Here is a 21,927-nt window from a genome sequence, read left to right on the forward strand (position 1 = left end):
TCAGAGGGTACTTTAACAACGATAGGCCTGGGTTCCTGCACAATACACTGTCCTACACATTTAGGGCTGGGCACAATGGAAACATTCACCAGAGGCAGGATTCATTCAAGAGCCTTAAAAAACGTCTAGGTACTAGCCACTTATTTTTAGTACTTCATTTTGCATATTTAAAATTTCCTATAACTACTCATCTGTTCGGAAAAAAAAAAAGATTGATGAAAGGATTCCATTAGATATTTGTCAACCAAACACAGTGGGAAAACCATTTCTGGTGTTTGGGTGGTTAGTCCAAACCACATAACTAAATAAAAATACACTGGTACATGACAGGCCAGGGATCAGACTACCTGGGGACCTTTATTCATTCATTCAGAAAATATTCAAGCATAATTGTGATTAAACAGCAAATACAGTGACTTACAAACTCAAAGCTGACACCACTGAAGGAATGTAAATTGGTACAACCACTTTGGAAACCAGGTATCAACTAGTAAAGCTGAAGGTATGCACACCTGACTCAGGGCTGTTCGTAATTGCCCTAGACCAGAAACAACCCAGATGTCCATCAACAGTGGACAGGTAATTTGTGGTATGTTCATAAGACAAAAATGTACTAACTGGGCTGGGTGTGGTTGCTCACACCTGTAATCCCAGCACTTTGGGAGGCCCAGACAGGAGGATCCCTTGAGCCCAGGAGTTCAAGACCAGCCTGGGCAATATAGTGAGACCATGTCTCTAAAAAAATTAAAAAACAAAAACAACTACAGGCATAGGCAACAATATGGATAAATCTTTTAAAATAGCATGCTGCAGAAATTTAAAAAATTATATATGTGCGTTGTGTATACACATACATACACACACACACACATACATACACACACACACACACACACACACACACGATGCCGACCAGAAAGAATTCACAAGAGTATCTACTTTTAGTTTGCATTGAGGTTAAAAACAAGCAAAATAAAACTATGTCAATTAGGGATTTATATTTAGGGGATAAAAACTATAGAAAAGAAGGAAATGATTTCCATAAAAGTCAGGGTAGTTTCTGGCTAGGACCTCTGGAGGAGGGACTTCCATAAAAGTCAGGGTAGTTTCTGGCTAGGACCTCTGGAGTCAGATTCTTGACCTGCAAGATGGTTACACTTATGTTTTCGTTAAAATAATTCATCAAATTATCCATTTGTTTTAGACACTTTTTTACATAATTTACAATTCAATAAATCTAATGTTGATTTCTGGGAATTCAGAACCATGACAACAATTCTGGCCAACCCTCTCTGATTGTCACTATTTGCCTGTCAGCTTCATAAGGTCAGAGACCGACCTTACTTGCCTTCTTCCTCTGTATTCAGGCACAGCACCTTTAGCATGGTAAAAGTCCTCGGTAAATGTATAATATATAAATCCACAGACTCCTGACATGAATTTTGTTTTAACCCATCCATTTCCTGAAATTACTGATTTGAAGGGTGCCCACATTAACACTTTCCTTTGTCTTCACCCAGGTGAAGTGAAGCTTTCATAAATAATAAAGCCATCTTAAATGTTAGCTCTGTAAGTTTATACCCAGGCCTTGGTTGCTTTAGCAACTCTCCCTGCCTTCCACTCCCTTTGACGTTTCTTTATAAGCAAAGACAAAACAATAGGCTAGTAGTCCTAGATTTTTTTAAATAGGAAAGTTTTATTCAGCACCTAAGAGTAAAACCTAGGATCGTAATGATTCTACTACTCTGAAGTTGTTTAAAGGGGTAATTTGCCCCTTGCCCTGAGAAGTAACACCGTCTATCAGGATTATTAAAACTTTACCAACAGTTGTACTTAAACACGTTACTTGTTCTTGACAGAAGCCAAATCTTTATAAACAGGACAAGTCAACTTTAAAATAACTAATTTCGGTTAAAAAACCACTTTGTGCAAACGAACATTTATAAAAATGCTTAGAAAAGTCTAAAAAGATGCACACAAACCGATCAAGATGCACTTGGCAGTTACTTTTGAGAAAGAGGTTCAAAAGAAAGCTTTAACCTTATTAGTAAAGTTTAAATGTCACAGAGAATGGTTAATGTATTTCTCGTGATTTTGGGAAAAGCATTTTTAATCCATTTTGCCTTAAACTCCCAGTTGCAAAGGAACCCATCAAACATAGCCCTCCCTAAAGTCCACCTTTAAAAATGTTAAAGTCTTAAAGGATTTCCTGGACTTACATACTTGGCTAGTCTTTTATGAATATACATTTATGCCACTCTATTAATTATTATTACAGAACTCATACCTGCAGTCAACCGATGTGAAAGCTTTCAGATGAGAACTCAGGACACACACGTTCAACAGTGACATTAAAACGACTTGGAATGAAGGAAACTGTCTCCAGTTTTATGGGGGAAAGCCAAAAATACCAAGCAACTACCTCTCCTCCCCCAAGCGTCAGAAGATGAGTCAGAGCTGGAGGCAGGAATAGGACCCATGTGTCAAGCCTCCTGTGCAGGGCTCCTTCCTACCTCCTCGTGGCAACCCTCGTCCCTCCCCCTCAGGTCAGGGTCTCTGGCCTGGCCTGGCCTGGCCTGTCCCTGATGTGAAGTGTCCCTGATGTGAGTTCTCAGGCGTCTCTGGCGAAGAAGAGGCGTTCACTGTGGGGGTGCCCCCTTCCCTGCATTTCTCAAGGGAACCAAGACTGGGGGCCTTTATGAGTCCACAACAACTAACAATAACCAAATCGCAGCTCAAGGGAGTGGAGCCTCCAGACACACGCACAACTCTGCAAAGAATACAGCACCTTTGTTCCCCTGGTTTTAGAGAGCAGGAAGGAAATGAGCAGAAAGAAACTGTGACTTGTCCAGTGTGACCTAACTTTGTGGCAGAGCTGAGTCTCAGGCATGGAGCTGCCGGCTGGCCTCGGCCTCTCTGACTCTTAAGTGATCTGTAGAATGTCAGGGAGGACGGTCCAACATTCCATTATACTTCTGAGTGGCCTTAGGGACTAGGAATTCCAGGAGACTCTGGGTTAAATCTCTTGGTCCCTATTCTTTTAAGGTTACTAAGGATACCCGGAGTTTGCTGTTCGCCTCCGTTTTTACATCTGTAAAACGGGATGGTAACGCTCTCCACCCCCCTCTCTTATAAACCATAATGAACAGCTAACGAGTTAACACACATTAAATGTCCAGAGGTCTTGCCGGATAGAAAGTACAAGGTGGTTTAAAAAAAAAAAAAAATCCCTGCATAGTAAAACTGCATTTGTAAGTCGCTCCTCCTTCCCTAGCCTCTGGGATGCCCAGTTACCATAACACTGGCTGGTACCACTGGCAACATCCACCTAAATACACTTATACAATCCACTTAAGGCGGCCACAGCACGCACCTCCTCTTTACAAACAAAAACTCAACTTCGCTCCAGAGCAAGGGTACTTAGGAGAAATAAAAAGACAGATGTTAGCACCGCGCACACCCATCTACCACCGCAGAGGAAGACTCAAGTTGGACACTTGGCATCGCTGAAAGTCAAGTTGCTTCTATCCATGCACCAGAAACCTCGGGGAGATGCAAAAAGCCGCGGCGCGCTCCAGAGCGGGTGGATGCCAGCGAGACTAGGCGGCCTCAGCGGCGTCGGAAGGCGACGGAGGAGAGGCGCGGCCGAGGATGCTGGAGCCCCGGGGCACAGGGACAGGGTCGCGGGTGCGCCGCGGCGCGGCGGGGGAGCGGCAGGGGGCGCACGCCCAGGGCAAGCGAGGGTGCGCTGCGGAGGGTCCCGGGCCTCTCCTCCCCGCGCCGCCCAGAAGAGTCAAGGACCGCCGGGGAGCAGGTGGTGGCGCCGGCACAAAGTTTCCAGAGGCGGGGTCGCGCGGGCCTCTGGGTCCCCCTGCGCCCAGGGACCCGAAGCGCGAAGTACCGCCCTCCCGCCCCCATCCCAACACCTTCCCCACAACCCCCCCCCCCGGGCCTACGGGTCCCCTACCGGCGCGGCGCAGCGCGTCGCGGGTCGCGGCTGGGGCTCCGTCCTCCTGCGCGGCCGCCGGCTTCTGCGGGCTGGGCGCCGCGCGCGCTGCCTCCTCCTCCCGCCGCCCGCGCCCGGGGCGGGCCGCGCGCACGCTCCCTGCGCCTGGCCGCCCTCTCCGGAGGTGGGGGGACGCGGCGCGGGGCGGGGGGAAGCGCGGGGCGGCAGGTGGTGCGCGTGCGCGCTGGGCTTCTGCGCCGTGGGGGCTGGCCCGGGCGCGCCCCGAGCTCCCGAGGCAGCGGCCACCTACAGGGCGCTCCTCGGTGCAGGTCCCCTGGTCTCTTACCGTGCCTCACACACGGGCGATCCCTCGCTTCCCCAGTCAGCGTCTGCGTATGAGCCGGGCTCGAGGCGGGCTGCGGGGGCGCTGTGCTGGGGTGCTTTCGGGATTGGAGAGGATTAAAGTCGAGAAAGCAAATCCGATACAGGTGTGAAGCCGCCGCGGGTGGCTCGGGACGGCCTCGACCCCACCCCACCGCCTCCCCAGCCCGGAGAGCCCGGGAGTTGGGACCCAAGAGCGAAGGGAAAATCAGTAGCGCGGCAGTTCCTGGCTGACCCTTGCTGGAACAGGTACGGGCAGCCGTGGCGCCCGAGACCCGGAGGTGAACATGCAACCTCCGTGCGCATCTCCGCCTGCTCCCGCCACGCCAAGGTGCCGTCCTAGTCTCGGAGCCAACACCCACCGCCCGAGTCCCCGCGGCAGGGCAGGGGTTCTCCAGAGCGCAGGCGGGACACGGGCATTTGAGGGCTCATTTGCTGTGTGACTCTGAGGGTCTTTTAAAATTCAGGTCTGCCCATCTGTAACAAGTCGATGCGAAATGGATGTTTTCCAGCACAGCCCCGCCTCCCCTCCGCCTCTGGCAGGTGAGGGGAGACACGTGGGAGGCAAAGCGACTTCCTCAAGGCTCTGCCGTGAGTCAAGGCACCTAAGAGTCCTGACTTCATGCCCAGTCCTTGACTCACCAGCCCCTGCTCCTCGCCGTTGCAAATCGTTGGCCTCAGAATTGCTGAGCAGTCAAACGAGTAGGCATGGGTTTGCGGGGAGGGGTGGAGCGGAGAAGTAAAACCCGCGTTTGGGGTTTACATCTCCCGAAGTCTTCAACGAAAAGCTTTGAAGCTTTTTCATGTTCTTCCCGATCTCCACTGCCCAACCGGCTTCAGAGTCATCCGGTGCGTGCTGGACTATCTAAAAGTTAGTGACAATTTTAATGATAATCCTGGGAAACGAAAAAGGCCCAGACTAGAGAGATTTATTTTCGTCTTCGTAAAAAGAGAATCAAAGCTTTAAAATTAGGCAAAATTAATCTAAGAGAAAACAAAGCAGCATACTTTGCTAGATTCAGGAAACCACTGAGTTCAAATCGTGCCTGGGAAAAGCATCTTCCTAACACTAAATTGTGACGTCAATTCACTTAGTGACTTACTTGTTTACATGCCAATACGAAAAGAGCAAATCTCTAACAGAAAGGATTGTGTGTTTTCATTTCTGCTCAGCACCCCCTAGTCCTTGAAGCTTCAGTCAACTCAATGACTCAGCAGCACAGATAGATGCATCCCTCTTCACATTCCAGCTTGTTACACTGTAGGCAGGTTTCCAAAACAAGCTCTAGTGACAAGGAGCTAGGCATTTTCATGGATTATGAGAACTAAACCTACCATGAAGAGTCAGTGAAGAGGAGGGAGGTAGGCTAAAATAGAGTTTGTGTTGTGTGCGATGTGCGTGTCAAGATTTAGAGATTTAGAGATTAAGTAGAAAGAAGTGCTGAAGTCAGACCATTTAATGACTGTACAGACATGCCCAGGGGTAGGGAGGCGCTTTATGCCTTTACAGAATGTGGAAGTGCGGGCTTATACATGCCTCTACCAAAAATGCAATTTGAAGGTATTCTCTTCTGGACCAGCACTGTCCAGTAGAACTTTGTGTGATGATGGACATGTTCTGTATCACCACTATCCAGTACAGTAGCCACTAGCCTCATGTGGCTACTGAACACTTGAAATGTGGCTAGTGTAACTAAGGAAGTGAATCTAAAATTTTATTTTAGTAAATTTAGATAGCCACATGTGGCTAGTGGCTACCTTACTGGACAGCACATTTCTAGACTGTAAGTATGTGAGTTTTTTTACAGATGTCAATTTTTCTTCTGTTTTTTTTTTTTAAGTAGGCTTCAGGATGGAGTGCAGTGGTGCAATCATGGCTCACTGAAGCCTCCACTTCCCAGGCTCAGGTGGTCCTCCCACTTCAGCTTCCCAAGTAGCTGGGACTACAGGCATGCCACCACGCCTGGCTAATTAATTAGTTTTTATTATTTTGGGGGGGACGGAGTTTCACTCTTGTTGCCTAGACTGGAGTGCAATGGCACAATCTCGGCCCAGTGCAACCTCCGTCTCCCGGGTTCAAGTGATTCTCCTGCCTCAGCCTCCCGAGTAGCTGGGATTACAGGCACGCGCCACCACGCCTGGCTAATTTTGTGTTTTTAGTAGACACAGGGTTTCTCCATGTTGGTTAGGCTGGTCTTGAACTCCCGACCTCAGGTGATGCCCCCTGAGGTTACAGACGTGAGCCACCGCACCTGGCCTTGTTATTACTAAAGAGACCTGGTCTCTTTAAATAATATGTTGCCCAGGCTGGTCTCGAACTCCTAGGCTCAAGCAGTCCTCCCGCCTCAGCCTCCCATAGTGCTGGGATTAGAGGCATGAGCCACTGCGCCTGGCAGTGTCAACTATTGTGGATGTAGAAACATTTTAAAGGCTGTCTGCTATAAAATTACAATTTGTCTATGCCCAGGTAGGGTTTGGGTTCTCCTGACTCCCAGCTAAATAAGCAGTGCTTTCAAGCAGGGCAGCATCTACGAAGAGTGAGAGCTGATACGATTAACACAGTAAGTAGAGGGTGGAAATTTGTACTCTGCTTAGCTTCTGATGTCTGCCTTTCCAAAAACATTCTCCTTAACTGCTTGAGCAATGACTGCTCCTTAGATTAATCAAGACTTTTATGGGTCCCTCAGAATGAATAGTTGCATCTTCCATTTGTACCATTGCCTCTGGTTAACAAATTAGCAACAGCTTTGATCTGTCAGAATTGAGGAACAGAGGTTAACAAGGCTCCCAGTCTACAGAATTTTGATTTCAGGGTGCCATCGGGTCTTGTGGCTCACAAAGATTCGGAAGGCCTGCTTGCCTGTGCCTGTAATTCCAAATTATATGCCATTGATGGCTATAAAAATGCAACTCCCCTGAGATAAGTAAATCTTTAAGCTACTGTCCTTTGGCAGATTTGAGAGGGACACTGGACACCAGGTTTCTGGGAGAAAAGATTTCTTAAAAACTAGCAGGATAGAAGTCTCAGAAGTCTCAGAACACATTTCTTCTACTACAGAAGTTTGCCTAAGGCTTGTGCTATTTCATAAGATGTAAAGTAGCACCTTATCTAGATATCATAAGGATTAGCTAGATGTTATTAAATGTAAAATACTTTGAACTTCTACTTTCGAGTTTTCACAGTTCTCATAAAATGTACTTTCCAAGTAATAAAGAATTGTCACATTACAAATAAGAAAAAAAAAAAAGCAAAAAGGAGAGAAAAAGCATTGCTCACCATAATTTTATTACTTAACAAAACAACAATTAGCATCTGGATTTCTTTCTGGTCTTGATTGTATGCAAGATTTTCTACTTTTGTTAACACAATTACAATCAAAGTATGCATACAGTTCTGTAACCTGACATCAAGCTTTTTGAGCCAGGCATGATCAAAGGGAACATTACAACATGTCTAGGATAATTAGGTAATTTCAAATCTGTCTCTGAAATGTTTTGCCCTTAATTCAACCCTTGGGCAGTAGCAATGATGCAGTGATGAGAATTTCAAGATAAACAACATCCTTGTAAAATGCACATCTGTCTGTTTTAACATTTGTTCTTGCAGATCTTCATGTCCCTCTGTGAGACTTTTGCATGATGTGAATTGGGTGGTACAGGAAAATCATGTACTTGCTCATACCTGACTGCTCAGTGGGAAAAGGCTCAGTGGGAAAAGAAAAGGAAGGGAGGCACCAGGTGTGTTATATACCTTAACCCATTTAATCTTTTGTTTTTTTTGTTTTTGTTTTTTTGAGATGGAGTCTCACTCTGTAGCCCAAGTTGGAGTGCTATGGTGCGAGTAGCTAGGACCACAGGCGTGCGCCACCAAGCCCAGCTAATTTTTTGTATTTTAGTAGAGACAGGGTTTCACATGTTGCCCAGGGTGGTCTCAAAAACTCCTGAGCTCAGGCCGGGCGCGGTGGCTCACGCCTGTAATCCCAGCACTTTGGGAGGCCGAGGTGGGCGGATCACAAGGTCAGGAGATCGAGACCATCCTGGCTAATGTGAAACCCCATCTCTACTAAAAATACAAAAAAAAAAAAAAATTTAGCCGGGCGTGGTGGCAGTCGCCTGTAGTCCCAGCTACTCGGGAGGCTGGGGCAGGAGAATGGCGTGAACCCAGGAGGCAGAGCTTGCAGTGAGCAGAGATCGCACCACTGCACTCCAGCCTGGGCGACAGAGCGAGACTCCGTCTCAAAAAGAAAAAAAAAACTCCTGAGCTCAGGCGATTCACCCGCCTTGGCCTCCCAAAGTGCTGGGATTACAGGCGTAAGCCACCACACCCGGCCCATTTAATCTTCATCAACCCAGTCAGGTAGGTATTACCAACCACACTTTAGACATGAAGGATTAAGAAACAGCCCAAGGTTGCATTACTATTAAATACCAGAACAGGGATTAGTGCTCAGATCTTTTCAGTACACCAGGCAGGTAAACAAGAAAGCATTTAGCTGTAGAGGGCCAGTAATGTCAACAATCCCTACTTCTTCCTCAGTTATTTGCTCTATAAATTTTTTTTTTTTTTGAGACGGAGCTTCACTCTTGTTGCCCAAGCAGGAGTGCAATGGCGCGATCTCGGCTCACTGCAACCTCCAACTCCCGGGTTCAAGCGATTCTCCTGCCTCAGCCTCCCGAGTAGCCGGGATTACAGGCATGAGCCACTGTGCCCAGCCTGCTCTATAAATCTTAATTTTAAAATGGGTGTTTTGGTGGGGCGAGGTGGCTCCCGCCTGAAATCCTAGCACTCTGGGAGGCTGAAGCAAGTGGATCACTTGAGGTCAGGAGATGGAGACCAGCCTGACCCAACATGGCGAAATCCTGTCTCTACTAAAGATACAAAAATTAGCTGCGCGTGGTGGTGTGCGCCTGTAATCCCAGCTACTCGGGAAGTTGAGGCAGGAGAATTGCTTGAACCAGGGAGGAAGAGGTTTCAGTGAGCCGAGATCACACCACTGCAACTCCAGCCTGGGTGACACAGTGAGACTCCATCTCAAAAAATAAACAAATGGCTGGGTGCAGTGGCTCACGCCTGTAATCCTAGCACTTTGGGAGGCTGAGGCAGGTGGATCACCTGAGGTCAGGAGTTCGAGACCAGCCTGACCAACAAGGTGAAACCCTATCTCTACTAAAAATATAAAAATTAGCCGGGCATGGTGGCAGACACCTGTAGTCCCAGCTACTCAGAAGGCTGAGACAGGAGAATTGCTTGAATCCGGGAGGCAGAGGTTACAGTGAGCTGAGATTGCGCCACTGCACTCCAGCCTGGGTGACAGAGCGAGACTCCGTCTCAAAAAAAATAAAATAAAATAAGTGTTTAAAACGATTTTGTTTACAACTGAATGTATTTGAAGAAAAGAAAATTTTAGAGACCTTTTTAAAAAGGGTAAGTGAACTATTCTCCCCTCAGGAGTTAGTTATCTCTGGTAGTAAGTATACCAGAAATGATAAGAGACCTACCTTTAAAGACAAACAAGCTAATGAATGATGCTTTGCATAAGCTCATGGAACAAAGAAGAAAACCTGGTCTTACTGAAGCGGAGTAAATTTCCAAACCAGCCCAAAAAACCTGGAGACTTCTCCTCTAGTTATAAACTACTACATGTATCATAACCAAACTACTGAATATGCAAATGAAGGTGTGCTGAATATGCTAAGAAACAGAATGTGAATGGAAAGGTAACGGAAGTTCCCAGATTGGTTAAAAGGCAACATCTAACCTACAGTCTTGCTCATCTGCTCTTTGCTTTGCCAAATAGTAGCAAATCTGTTACAGGAAGTCAGAAGACCCAAATTATTTCTTCACCAGACCCAAGATGTACATATCGTTGTAAACAAATCCTTGATGCAGTGTCTCCAGAGCCCTGGAGCAGTGTCTGGCCACATCTTGGATGCTAAATAGGGGTATCAACTTTCACCAGAGGGCCTCTAAGCTTCTGGTCCCTACATCCACCCCATCTTGCCAAATGTGCTAGAAATCTGTAGCTTGTCTTCCCCCCACCCCCCAACACACACACTCCTAGTTTCCATGGAGACGGAACAGTTTACTCTTTTCCCCCAATTGTAAGCCATGGTTATTTTTAACTGGAAAACTCTGAGCCAGGTCACAGCTGGGATCTGGATGATGCAATGACGTCTATAGCCACCCTTCTCTCCTACAAACGCCTTCTTTTCCACAGTCGCTGGGGGCGGGCAGAGGCACCCCTGGGAGACTTTGCTCTCAAAAGCATTTCACTTTGCATCTGCCATTTGTATCACTGGAAGTTGAAATTAAATGAAATTAAAACCCATGCCCATCTTAGATCTGACAGGTGTCCTGAATCTGAAGCTATGCATGCCCAGAACAAGGCCAAGATTTTCCTGTTGGGTTGACAGCCAGGTGAGGTTGACATTCCTATCACCTGTCTGTGGCTAGAGCTTAAATGCTTCTGCCTCCACTGGAGTGGCTTTATCAGCTGCAGTTTGCCCTTAAAAAGGCTAAAAAGAGGTTCCTAGTAGGATATTGTGTGGAAAAGCTGTTACCCCATCTCTCCAAAGCAAATAACCATGATCTCAGGGTCGGAATCCTGTTGTCTCGTTTGCTACTAAAAGTTCAAATCAATCCATCCATCTCAGCTAGAGTCTTCAAGGCATTTCTGAACTTTTTGCGCTTTTTCAATAATTTTTGGGAAAAGCTATTAAATTACCCCAAAAATTGGCCTTTTCATCTTTGACAGCTTCCTAAAGATTAGAAACTGAAATAAAAACATCAGTTTTCTTATAGGGGGACATCGATTGGGCAAATGCTCTATTCTCTCCCTCGGTCCAGGAGTTAGCTATCTCTGGTAGTAACTGTATCAGAAGTGATTAAGAGCCCACAACCCAAATTCCTTTTTTTTTTTTTTTTTTTTTTTGTTAAGACAGTCTTACTCTGTTGCCCAGGCTGTAGTGCAGTGGTGCGATCTCGGCTCACTGCAACCTCCACCTCCTGGGTTCAAGCGATTCTCCTGCCTCAGCTGCCTCAGCCTCCCATAGCTGGGATTACAGGCATGCACCACCACGCCCGGCTAATTTTTGTATTTTTAGTAGAGACGGGGGTCTCAACATGTTGACGAGGTTGGTCTCGAACTCCTGACCTCAAGTGATCCACCCACTGAGCTCAGCCTCTCAAAGTGCTGGGATTACAGGTGTGAGTCACCATGCCTGCCCTCCATTGATTTTTAACTTCTTAATATGTTTTTCGGTTTTAAAGGAATTCCCTAAATGATGATAATGAAAGGTGAGGGGCGAGGGAAGGATCCAAATCAATAGTTATATATTGTTCAATAGGAAGAAAGTCTTAGGTCATTGCGAACAATTTCAGAAATGGGGAGTATACTCGGCAGCTAGCTTTCCAACAAGAGGAGAGATGTTAGAAGTGTCATGAGTTGGCACTTGGCTGTCAGTTCACTGAATAAGGGTGATTTGATGGCAGCATTCAGCATTTCTGCTTAAGAAAGTGCTGGTTTCTTAAAACAACTGTGAGGCCTTCTCCTTTCCATATTTCCTAAGATGCTGATTCTGTTCAACACAACTCTGGACCAAGGCAGGATTATTATAAGCTACCTGGAAGCTTTTTGCCACCCACAGCCTCAGGGGAGACCAGACCAAGATGAAAAAAGTATTGCTTGGTTAAGAAGAGGGGGTTAATTCAACCAAATGATTAGTTTGGTGCCACAAAAATCCATTCCGGTGCTCTAACGTAGAAAATAGGTGCATCAGACTCAATTATCCAGCCCAAGTCTGGGCTGGCAAAATTTAACTACAGGGTTTTCAAAGACAAGGGTAAGTACAGTGACCTTCAGGGCTACATCTATGAAATAAATTTTTTGTAGTTTTCAGGGGTTTGAACCTTTTAGTTGTAATTTCCTGTGCTATCTCCATTTCCTTATTTCTACTGTCAACAGGGAAGGGGGCCTAGGACACAATGCATAAGCTACTCAAGTGACAAAGGAATTGTAATGGCAGATGCACGACATTCATCTTTCCCTTAAATAATGTCTCTGATTTGTAGCTTAGTCAATCAAATCAAAGGGCAGTTTGATTGCAGTACACCTTAACTGCTGGAAGCCAAGGCAACAAACAACAGAAAAAGAACTCCCTGCCATTAGACAAAGAAACTGGTTTTCCATACCTCTCAGAAACTTCATTTTTCCCTCCTCAAACACAGCATACTAACACCTCAGTTCTGATGCACACCTCAAGGACTGGCTACTTAGTTTCCAAATTCCTAAGTTAAAAGCTCCTCACTTTTTTTTTTTTTTTTTTTTTGACAGTCTTGTTCTGTTGCCCAGGCTGGAGTGCAGTGGCGCAATCTCAGCTCACTGCAACCTCTGCCTCCTGGGTTCAAGTGATTCTACTGCCTCAGCCTCCCTGAGGCTGGGATTATAGGCGTGAACCAGCACGCCTGGGTAATTTTTGTATGTTTAGTAGAGACGAGGATTCACTATGTTGGCCAGGCTAGTCTTGAGCTTCTGATCTCAAGTGATCTGCCCACCTCATCCTTCCAAAGTGCTGGGATTACAGGCCTGAGCCACCTGCCTAAAAGCTCTTCACTACTGTTCTCACTCCCAAATCAAGTGCCTATGTCAGCAGGACTATTACTATTCAGGCTGCTGTGACCCTGCTCTTGTTCTGTTTCACTTACATTTGGCTCAAAAGGACTAGGTATCATCTTTTTTTTTTTTTTGGTAGAGACAGGGTCTTGCCCTGTCACTCAGGCTACATTACAGTAGCACAATCATGGCTTACTGCAGCCTTAACTACCCAGGCCCAAGTAATCCTCCTGCCTTAGCCTTCCAAGTAGCTAGGACAAAAAGCGTGAGCCACCACACCCAGCATTCTTTCTTTCTTTTTTAATATAGAGATGGGGGTCTTGCTGTGTTGTCCAGCCTGGTCTCAAACTCCTGGCTTCAAGTGATTCTCCCACTTCAGCCACCCAAAGTGCTGGGATTACAGGCATGAGCCACTGCACCCAGCCTGTGTCTGATTAAAAAGAAATCTTTTAGCTTGGCCAACTCTTCTATGCAAGGCCACAGACATGGCAGTGTCCTGGTGTTCCAAAGATGGTCCTTTCTGGCAGATGTGGGAAAGGTTAGCTGCATTTGGCTAAGCACGTTGGAAAGGAAAGCAAAGCTTCCAGATCAGCAGTATCTCTTGAATCAAACTTTTATTTAAATATAATTTTTAGAAATTCAAACAAAAAGCTAGATGCATGTAAGATACAGAAAACCCTTTTGTGTTGTCAAGAATAATGCAATGTATATTTAGAAGGTGTCCACAAAGATATCCTTAAAAATGAATGGGTGAAGTTCCCCAGAATGCTGTTGAGAATATAGTACCACTGTTTGCTTAAAGATGGGTGAAAAAGTGTTTTTTGGAGGGATTCTAGGTGTAAAGCTTTGCAAAGTTGGGTTTACCAAAGAAATAATAAAACTCATACATATTTATGAGTGAGTTTTCCCAAACTGCTGTGTAATGTGGCCTCTGATTCTTCAATGGAGAGTTTTTCTCTTGTTACATACCTACATATTTCCTAAAGCTAGAATGACTTACAAACTGGGATTTTGTTGCTATTGATGAATGCCATTGGTTTTCTCCCTTTTCCCGCTAACCCCCAGCTGAGGAAGATTTCAATGACTGGTTGCTTAATTGAGTTCAGATTTTTAAAAGCGGGGGAAGTGAAGATGGTTAACAATAAAAGGAAAGAAACTGGGACCCAGGAAAAGATAAACCGTGAATATTTAGTATTAATTGGTATCTCAAGAGACAGAGTCTTTCTTGGTCTTTGAGCACAGAGAAGAGTCATTACATGGAAAGAGATTTGTTCTTTATTTCCCACCACTTAGAGAGAAAAATATGCATAAAACTCCAGCGGAAACTTTTAACGTTAAATTGCAATAAAAATTTCAGTAAACAGGTCTTATTCATGTCATTAAGTTTCAGGGTAAACTCTCTCTCTTCTGAGACAATCTGGAGAGACCTCTATCAGTGTAGTTGGTTTATGGCCAACCCTGTCTAGAAGCAAAGAGGAAGGATGCAATGCTACGTATCTTTGCAAAGTTGGGTATACCAAAGAAATAATAATCCTACTTTCGAAAATCCAGTCATTTAAAACTTCGGTCTTATTTTTCTATTACTATTTTCAATCATGCCATTTTCCTCATGAAATCTACTGATTTCCCATCAGCTTTTCAGAGTTCAACTGTTTCCAAGGTTTCTGTCAGACTGTCCTACCATCCTCCTACTCCTAACTACCCAGCTGCCCCTTGTGTTCTAGCCAAATAAATCTCTTGGCACCATTGTCCTTACACCCACTGCTGCCTCCACATCATTCTCCACCCCGTGTGTGGAACTGTCTCCCACTTCCATCTGCCATTTTTCTCTCTCTTCTCTATCATATAATTGCCCCAAAAGCCCACCTCTCCCAGGAAGCCTTCCTTAATCAAGGTTAAGGACTCTTCAGACTACAACAGACATCACCTAACACCGGTGTCTAATGCATCCCAACTTTTCAGAACAGGAGTTTCCTTTCAGGGATAAGAGGCAATCACTTCACAACCAACTAGGGGTGATGGTAGTGGTAAAATGTTTTCTATGAGATATGACTATACAAGGAAAACAGATCATTTTCACGTCATTCTTTTTAAAAAATCGAAGTCCTCTATCTGAATTCCCTCAGGTCCTGAGAGTGTCTTTTTCATTTCTCATCCCTTAGATGAATCCCTTCCCACCTGCATGCATATTTACAACAGTCAAAAGTTGGAGCAGATGCTTCCAACAAAGCACACAATATTTTAATTAGATATTTGAATGCAGAAGGAATTAAACAGTCAGCTATTCGATGTGATTTGTGTAGATTCTGATGAAGTTATTTCTATATACAACTTTGTTTCTAACAGAAACAAGATAACCATAAGTTTGGCTTCTTATTCTGCAGAAGGGTTTGAGGACCAAGTTTTACATGTGGTGGGGCTACTTACCCTCATATCTAGTGAGTCCCATATATAAAGCTGCTTTACTTCTGTTTTAAAAGCAGCTTTTATTGCAGGCTAGCCTTTCACCATTGAGAAATAGGGTTCAAGTCTCAATCCAAGCAAAGCTGAGGTTTGTTGCATCATCTCCATCCTCAGGGGCTTGGTATCCTGGGAAACCCAGGGCAAAAACAGGGTGAGTTCAGGACACATATGACAGCAGACAGTGCAGCGTGATGAGGCGGGCATCCAACACCTTAAGTGTGCTTCAGTTACCAGAATATTTGACACACCCACAAATTAAATAGCAAAACATTTTAATTAATTCTAAAAATAACAGAGACATGTTATATCCGGTGCCACCTCCTCAAAAGACTACTGCAGATTAGACAGGCAGACTGCAAAGTACAAAGCCAGACATTAAAGTTTTTTTTTTGTTTTTTTTTTTTTTTTGAGACAGAGTCTCACTCTGTCGCCCAGGCTGGAGCACAGTGGTGCGATCTCGGCTCGCTGCAACCTCCACCTCCTGGGTTCAAGCAATTCTCCTGCCTCAGCCTCCTGAGTAGCTGGGATTACAGGCATGCGCCACCACACCCAGCTAATTTTTGTATTTTTAGTAGAGACGGTTTCACCATGTTGGTCAGGCTGGTCTTGAACTCCTGACCTCGTGATCCGCCCACCTTAGCCTCCCAAAGTGCTGGGATTACAGGCGAGCCACCTTGCCTGGCCGAAGTTAAAGATGCAGTTTGGGATAAGACCATCATAAGGATATTTTCTTCCCCTTTACCCATAAAAGTTGTCAGCTTAGGCTGGGCGTGATGGCTCACACCTGTAATTCTAGTAGTTTGGGAGGCTGAGGCGGGCAGATCACCTGAGGTCAGGAGTTTGCGACCAGCCTGGCCAACATGACAAAACCCTGTCTCTACTAAAAATACAAAATTAGCCAGGCGTAGTGGTGGACACCTGTAGTCCCAGCTATTCGGGAGGCTGAGGCAGGAGAATCACTTGAACCCGGGAGGCAGAGGTTGCAGTGAGCTGAGATCTTGCCATCACACTCCAGCCTGGAGGACAAGAGCAAACTCTGTCTCAAAAACAAAACAAAACAAAACAAAAAAGGTGTCAGCTTAAAAAATCCTTCGACAAGAGCTGTCTTATGCTCTAAAACCTTTCTCTTTATTTTAAATCTGTCTGTAGTGTTTGAAGGCAAGGCAGATAATCAGCAAACTTACCTCGCAATATAAGGATCTGAGCTGGACTCCTGGGACTACAGACTGTGGTTTAGTTCTATTTCTACCAGCACTGTGATGTGAGGTACTATGGTTCTTTTAGTTACAAGAGGTGTTAGGAATGAATGCCCACTCACATTTAATAATAGCTTATGTAGCACACAACTCTGCAGCACAATACCAACAACAGGAGCGTTTTAAAGCAGGATGGAGAAGAAAGTAGACTTAATACAACTTAAGGTTTCCTTTGTCCTTTCCCCTCTTTTCACCATGAGAATTCAGCTGAAAAACAACTCTCCAGAATGCCCACCCACACTGTCCTTTGACCCACCACATTCCAAACTTCTGACTTCTGATCCCAAGCCCTTGGAGCCTTAGCCTTTAGTGATGTATCCTTCTCGGATGAGGAAATCATAGATTTTCCGGGTTTTGTTCACATCTATCTTGATGAGTGCTCTTGCCTGCGCCAGTCTTAAGCCTCCTTGCTTGTTACATTCGTTCAATAGAGCAGATTTGTATTCTAAATAGGCTCCAGGGACCAACCTCACCATCTGACAGAGCTGCAAGACATGGCAAATTTAATAAACATTAACATCTGTCATTTTCGTAATTTAATCCAGCAGGTATAGCAAAAAATTTTTTTAAAGTGACATCAACCTCCAACTATTTATAGGAGCTGATGGGTGGCTGGACTACATTCCATTTAGTCTCTTCCTCTCTGGAGAGAACACTCCCTAAGGACACACCCAGGAAGAGAAAGCCAGGGTGTGATGCTAGAAGAGCCTTTAGCACGTGCCAGCTGGCTCAGGGGCCTGGGTTTGTTAGGGATTACAAATATGTGCTCCTGAGGAGCACCCTGGCTCTTTCAGGAGTCAAACACTAAATGCCCAGGTACAGTCCCAGCACCAATGGTCAGGGAAGAGCCATGGGGCACAGTGGGGGCAGGACGCATAGACACTTGGATTCTCAAGGCTGCATCACATTGTTTTTAGTGTCAGTATAAAGCAGTAGTCCCTGCTTTGGGGATTACATTTCCTACTTCAAAGGGACAGGAGATAAAGAGACCTTGCTAAGAGGAGGTAACTTTAACTGCTAAAAATCTAGAAAATTGCCACATTATCCAGCAATGAGGAATCTGAGGTCACCATTATGTGGGTAAGGATAAAAAAAAGCTTGAAATTCCAGGCCATTCAATATTTGAATCAGGCTGACCTATGACCTTCTTCAGCAATACATAGATACTACATACATTTCCTTCCACTCCCAAACTAATCGTTACTGTTCCTGATGGATAAAATAAGACTAACACTATCCCCTACACTATGACCCTTCCGTATTATCTGAACTGAACTAATGATATATGGTGGGAGATGGGGAACTGACCTTGGGAATTATAAAAGGAGCATATGAGGAGCAAAAGAGGAACTCCTCCAAAAGAGGAACAGACTTCAGAGATGTGACACAGTTTTCTGAAAACTACTCATGATGACTCTTATGAGGCTGGCTTTAAATTTTAAAAACAGATAAAATCAATATGAAGACATGTCTGATGATTGCAATTGGAAAAAGTAGGTCACATAATTTTTTAAATCAGGCCTGGTGCAGTGGCTCACATCTATAATCCCAGCACTTTGGGAGCTGGTGTGAGTGGATCACCTGAAGTCAGGAGTTCGAGACCAGCCTGGCTAACACGGTGAAACCCCCGTCTCTACTAAAAATACAAAAATTAGCCGGGTGTGGTGGTATGCGCCTGTAGTCCCAGCTACTCAGGGGCAGGAGAATCGTTTGAACCTGGGAGGCAGAGGTTGCAGTGAGCCGAGATCACGCCACTGCACTCCAGCCTGGGTGACAGAGCAAGACTGTCTCAAAAAAAAAAAAAAAAAAATAGCCTGGGCGAGGTGGCTCATGCCTGTAATCCCAGCACTTTGGGAGGCTGAAGTGTATGGATCATGTCAGGAGTTCAAGATCAGCCTGGCCAACATGGTGAAACCCCGTCTCTACTAAAAACTACAAAAATTAGCCAGGCGTGGTGGCACGCGCCTGTAGTCCAGTCCCGGCTACTCGGGAAGCTGAGGCGGAAGAATCGCTTGAACCTGGGAGGTGGAGGCTGCAGTGAGCTGTGATCGCGTCACTGCACTCCAGCCTGGGCGACAGGGCAAGTCTCCGTCTCAAAAAAAAAATAAATAAATAAAAATAAAATAATAATAATTTTTAAAATTAAAATTAACATGACTATATGTGATGTAAAAATCTTTTCCTTATGTTTATAAACATGCTCTGGAGACAATTTACAAAAATGTTTTAAATAATGATTATGTTGTTGGAATAAGTATAGAACTTTTCAAGGCAGCCATTCTGATAGGAAATACCTATTTTCATGTATAAGTTACTTTAGGTTTACAAAAAATTAATTTTATTTACATAAAGCACTTAGTAAAGTAGCACATGGTAAGTGCTCAATAGATGATAGTTGCTAGTATTATGTAATCTACACACCACATGTGCTTTCCCCAAAAGAGGAATGGTGGTAGGGTGACAAGGTAAGCAAGCAATTCTCTGAGATCTGCCACAAACGGCACTTTAGCTCTTGGACTTCTAGGATTCACCAAAGCTGTGCATATAAGTTAGATGAATGAAACAAAAGGGGTTTGACCCTGTAATGGATTTTTAATGACAACTCAATGAATAATCAGCCCCTATTCTCTTTCTCCCAGCCCCGTCCCTTTTGTTACCTCCTTTTCTTTTTCATTCAGCTTCTCTGTGCCAGGGAGGCCAGTGAGGTTCAAGGGTGGTGCACTCCGTCTACCTATAGACAGAGAAAGGAAACAGCATAGATTTAATAGGAGCGACAATTTCTCAGGTGTAAAGTATTAAAAAGTTCAGTGCAGCCAGGCCAGCTAGGTATAGGATCACTATATCCAGCTTAGGAAATCCTGTCCTATTCCCTCAGGCCTGTTTAGCTAACAACGTGGGCACCCGAACATTCACTTGAAAATAAAAATGAATTACATATTCAGGGGACATGAATTACCCACAATCTGCTAAAATACACATACAGTCACACATACCTTAGCATCAAACGTAACTACTCACCACAGTAGTTATCTCTTATTATTTTTGAGACAGGGTCTCACTCTGTTGCCCAGGCTGGAGTGCAGTGTTGCGATCATAGCTCACTATAGCCTCAATCTCCCTGGCTCAAGTGATCCTTCTGCCTCAGCCTCCCAACTACCTGGGAAGACAGGCATATGCCACCATGCCCGACTATCACCTATTTCTTCCTAACCATGTAGGAGACTCTAAAATCTGATGCCCAGATGTCATCCAGTTAAGAAAAGTCACACAATGCCTGCTTTGACAGCTGATGAATGGAAATAATAACTGCAGAACAGACATTCCCTAATCCTTGCCACTTGGCCAGCAGTACAAGGCAAACATGGTAATTAACCAAGTACTGTGTGCCTTCAGATCAAAGAAAGACTGTTAGGCCAGCAAAAGGCCCTTCTTTTTTATTATGTGAGGGAATATCTGTTCCTTCCAAAGTAGCCCTGTTTACCTGCAAGATCCACAAACAGGAACAATGAGCCATTATATGGCAAAGCAGGGGCTGAGGTTAACTCACACACCTGAGAAAGAAACCCAAGTCACTGGCCAGGAGGGGAAGCTTGATGAGCAAAACTTTTTTGGTTTTGTTTTGAATGTGTATTAGGGATTGGTATTCAGCTGGGAATGGATAGACTGAGTTAAGCAAAGAAAATGTCGAAGTTTTATAGAGGTTGCTTTTCAAGTGGGGCAGAGAAAGGGGAGGGACTGTTACAAGCTCCTCTGGTGGAAAACAGGCTTCTCTGTTATATCAACAAAAGGCATAAGGGATTATTCCAAATCCTTCAAAAAGGGAGATAAAACCATTTGGTTCCTCACAAAAGTCACCAGAGTCTAGGCTACAATCAAAGATGCCAGGCTTCCAATACATAGATGCCTTAAGAACTCAGAATATAAAGGAGAGCAAGAGATCTCCTCAGCCTAAATATAAGGGGTGAGAAAGGCTAACACAGGCTAGGAACAAACAATGAACAAGAGGCCGGGTACAGAGGCTCACACCTGTAATCTCAGCACTTTGGGAGGCTGAAACAGGAGGATCACTTGAGCCCAGGAGTTCAAGACCAACCTGGGTGATATAGTAAGACCTTGTCTCTACCAAAAAAAAAAAAAAATCTCCAGGTTTGGTGGCATTCGCCTGTAGCCCCAGCTACTCAGGAGCTGAATTGGGAGGATCACTTAGGCCTGGGAGTTTGAGGCTGCAGTGAGCCATGATCACACACTGCACTCCAGCCTGGATAGTAGAGGGAGACCCTGTCTCACAAAAAAAGAAAAAAGAAACAATGAACAAGTCAGTGCAGACGGTACAGAGAACAAAAATCTATGATCATGTTAGCCAGTTCCTTCATTTAATTAATTAATTTATTTTTTGAGACAGTCTTACTGTCACCCAGGCTGGAGTGCAATGGCACGATCTTGGCTCACTGAAACCTCTGCCTCCCGGATTCAAGCGATTCTCCTGCCTCAGCCTCCGGAGTAACTGGGATTACAGATGTGTACCACCACACCCAGCTAATTTTTATATATATATTTTTTTTCAGGAGAGATGGGGTTTCACCACGTTGGTCAGGCTGGTCTCGAACTCCCAACCTCAGGTGATCTGCCCGCCTCAGCCTCCCAAAGTGCTGGGATTACAGGCATGAGCCACTGCACCTGGCCCAGTTCCTTCATTTTAATTGGCCAGTATTAACTTAGTTGTATTTAGATTTTGGGGGTAGAGTGTTGGCAATAAGAAACTTACAAAATAAAACTTTGATTTCACTGTCTTGGCCACTCCCCTAAAACACTACCTTTTTCTTCCTTCCATATTAAGAAAAAATTACTTGAAATAAAGGAATAAATCGGGGAAAAAAAAAAAGTCCCTACAGTGACCAGGCGCAGTGGCTCACGCCTGTAATCCCAGCACTTTGGGAGGCCGAGGCAGGCAGATCACCAGAGGTCAGGAGTTCGAGACCAGCCTGGCCAACATGGCGAAACCCCATCTCTACTGAAAGTACAAAAATCAGCTGGGCAAAGTGGCAGGCACCTCTAATCCCAGCTACTTGGGAGGCTGAGGCAGGAGAATCGCTTGAACCCGGAAGGCAGAGGTTGCAGTGAGCCAAGATCGCGTCACTGCACTCCAGCCTGGGTGACAGAGCAAGACTCCACTCAAAAAAAAAAAAAAGTCCCTAACACGGACAAATCTGAGACCCAGATTCTGAATCTACTGAGACATACCTCCCCAAATTCCCAGTCATCGATTACC

The 21,927-nt window shown here is 45.0% G+C and overlaps 2 protein-coding genes and 1 long non-coding RNA gene across 25 annotated transcripts in view; 1 reads left to right on the forward strand and 2 right to left on the reverse strand.

Moving 5' to 3' along the window:
• DUSP14 (dual specificity phosphatase 14) overlaps window positions 1-5,541 on the reverse strand; it is a 25,298-nt gene extending 19,757 nt beyond the window's left edge. For 3 of the 8 annotated variants that reach the window (XM_054456877.2, XM_063655518.1, XM_054456878.2), the window contains exon 1: window positions 3,968-4,120. The gene's annotated coding sequence lies outside the window, so the exon portion shown is untranslated. Of the gene's footprint in view, window positions 1-2,287; window positions 3,903-3,967; window positions 4,121-4,292 lie in introns of those variants that run through there. The other 5 variants (XM_054456881.2, XM_063655520.1, XM_054456880.2 and 2 more) reach the window with 5 other exon arrangements.
• LOC129016980 (uncharacterized) lies at window positions 5,449-8,279 on the forward strand. Its single transcript, XR_008494984.2, has 3 exons — window positions 5,449-5,689; window positions 6,795-6,888; window positions 7,935-8,279. It is a non-coding gene; the product is annotated as an uncharacterized LOC129016980 (long non-coding RNA).
• Window positions 8,280-13,536: 5,257 nt separating this feature from the next.
• The window catches only part of TADA2A (transcriptional adaptor 2A), a 75,047-nt gene continuing 66,656 nt past the window's right edge, over window positions 13,537-21,927 (reverse strand). For 12 of the 16 annotated variants that reach the window (XM_054456886.2, XM_063655510.1, XM_054456882.2 and 9 more), the window contains 2 exons: window positions 19,316-19,389; window positions 15,658-17,143 (listed from right to left, as the gene is read on the reverse strand). In XM_054456886.2, the coding sequence (XP_054312861.2) occupies window positions 16,958-17,143; window positions 19,316-19,389 (260 nt within the window). In that variant the 3' untranslated portion in view covers window positions 15,658-16,957. Of the gene's footprint in view, window positions 15,529-15,657; window positions 17,144-19,315; window positions 19,390-21,927 lie in introns of those variants that run through there. The other 4 variants (XM_063655512.1, XM_054456884.2, XM_054456883.2 and 1 more) reach the window with 2 other exon arrangements.

This window comes from Pongo pygmaeus, chromosome 19 (assembly GCF_028885625.2).
Source record: "Pongo pygmaeus isolate AG05252 chromosome 19, NHGRI_mPonPyg2-v2.0_pri, whole genome shotgun sequence".
Lineage (NCBI taxonomy): Eukaryota > Metazoa > Chordata > Mammalia > Primates > Hominidae > Pongo > Pongo pygmaeus.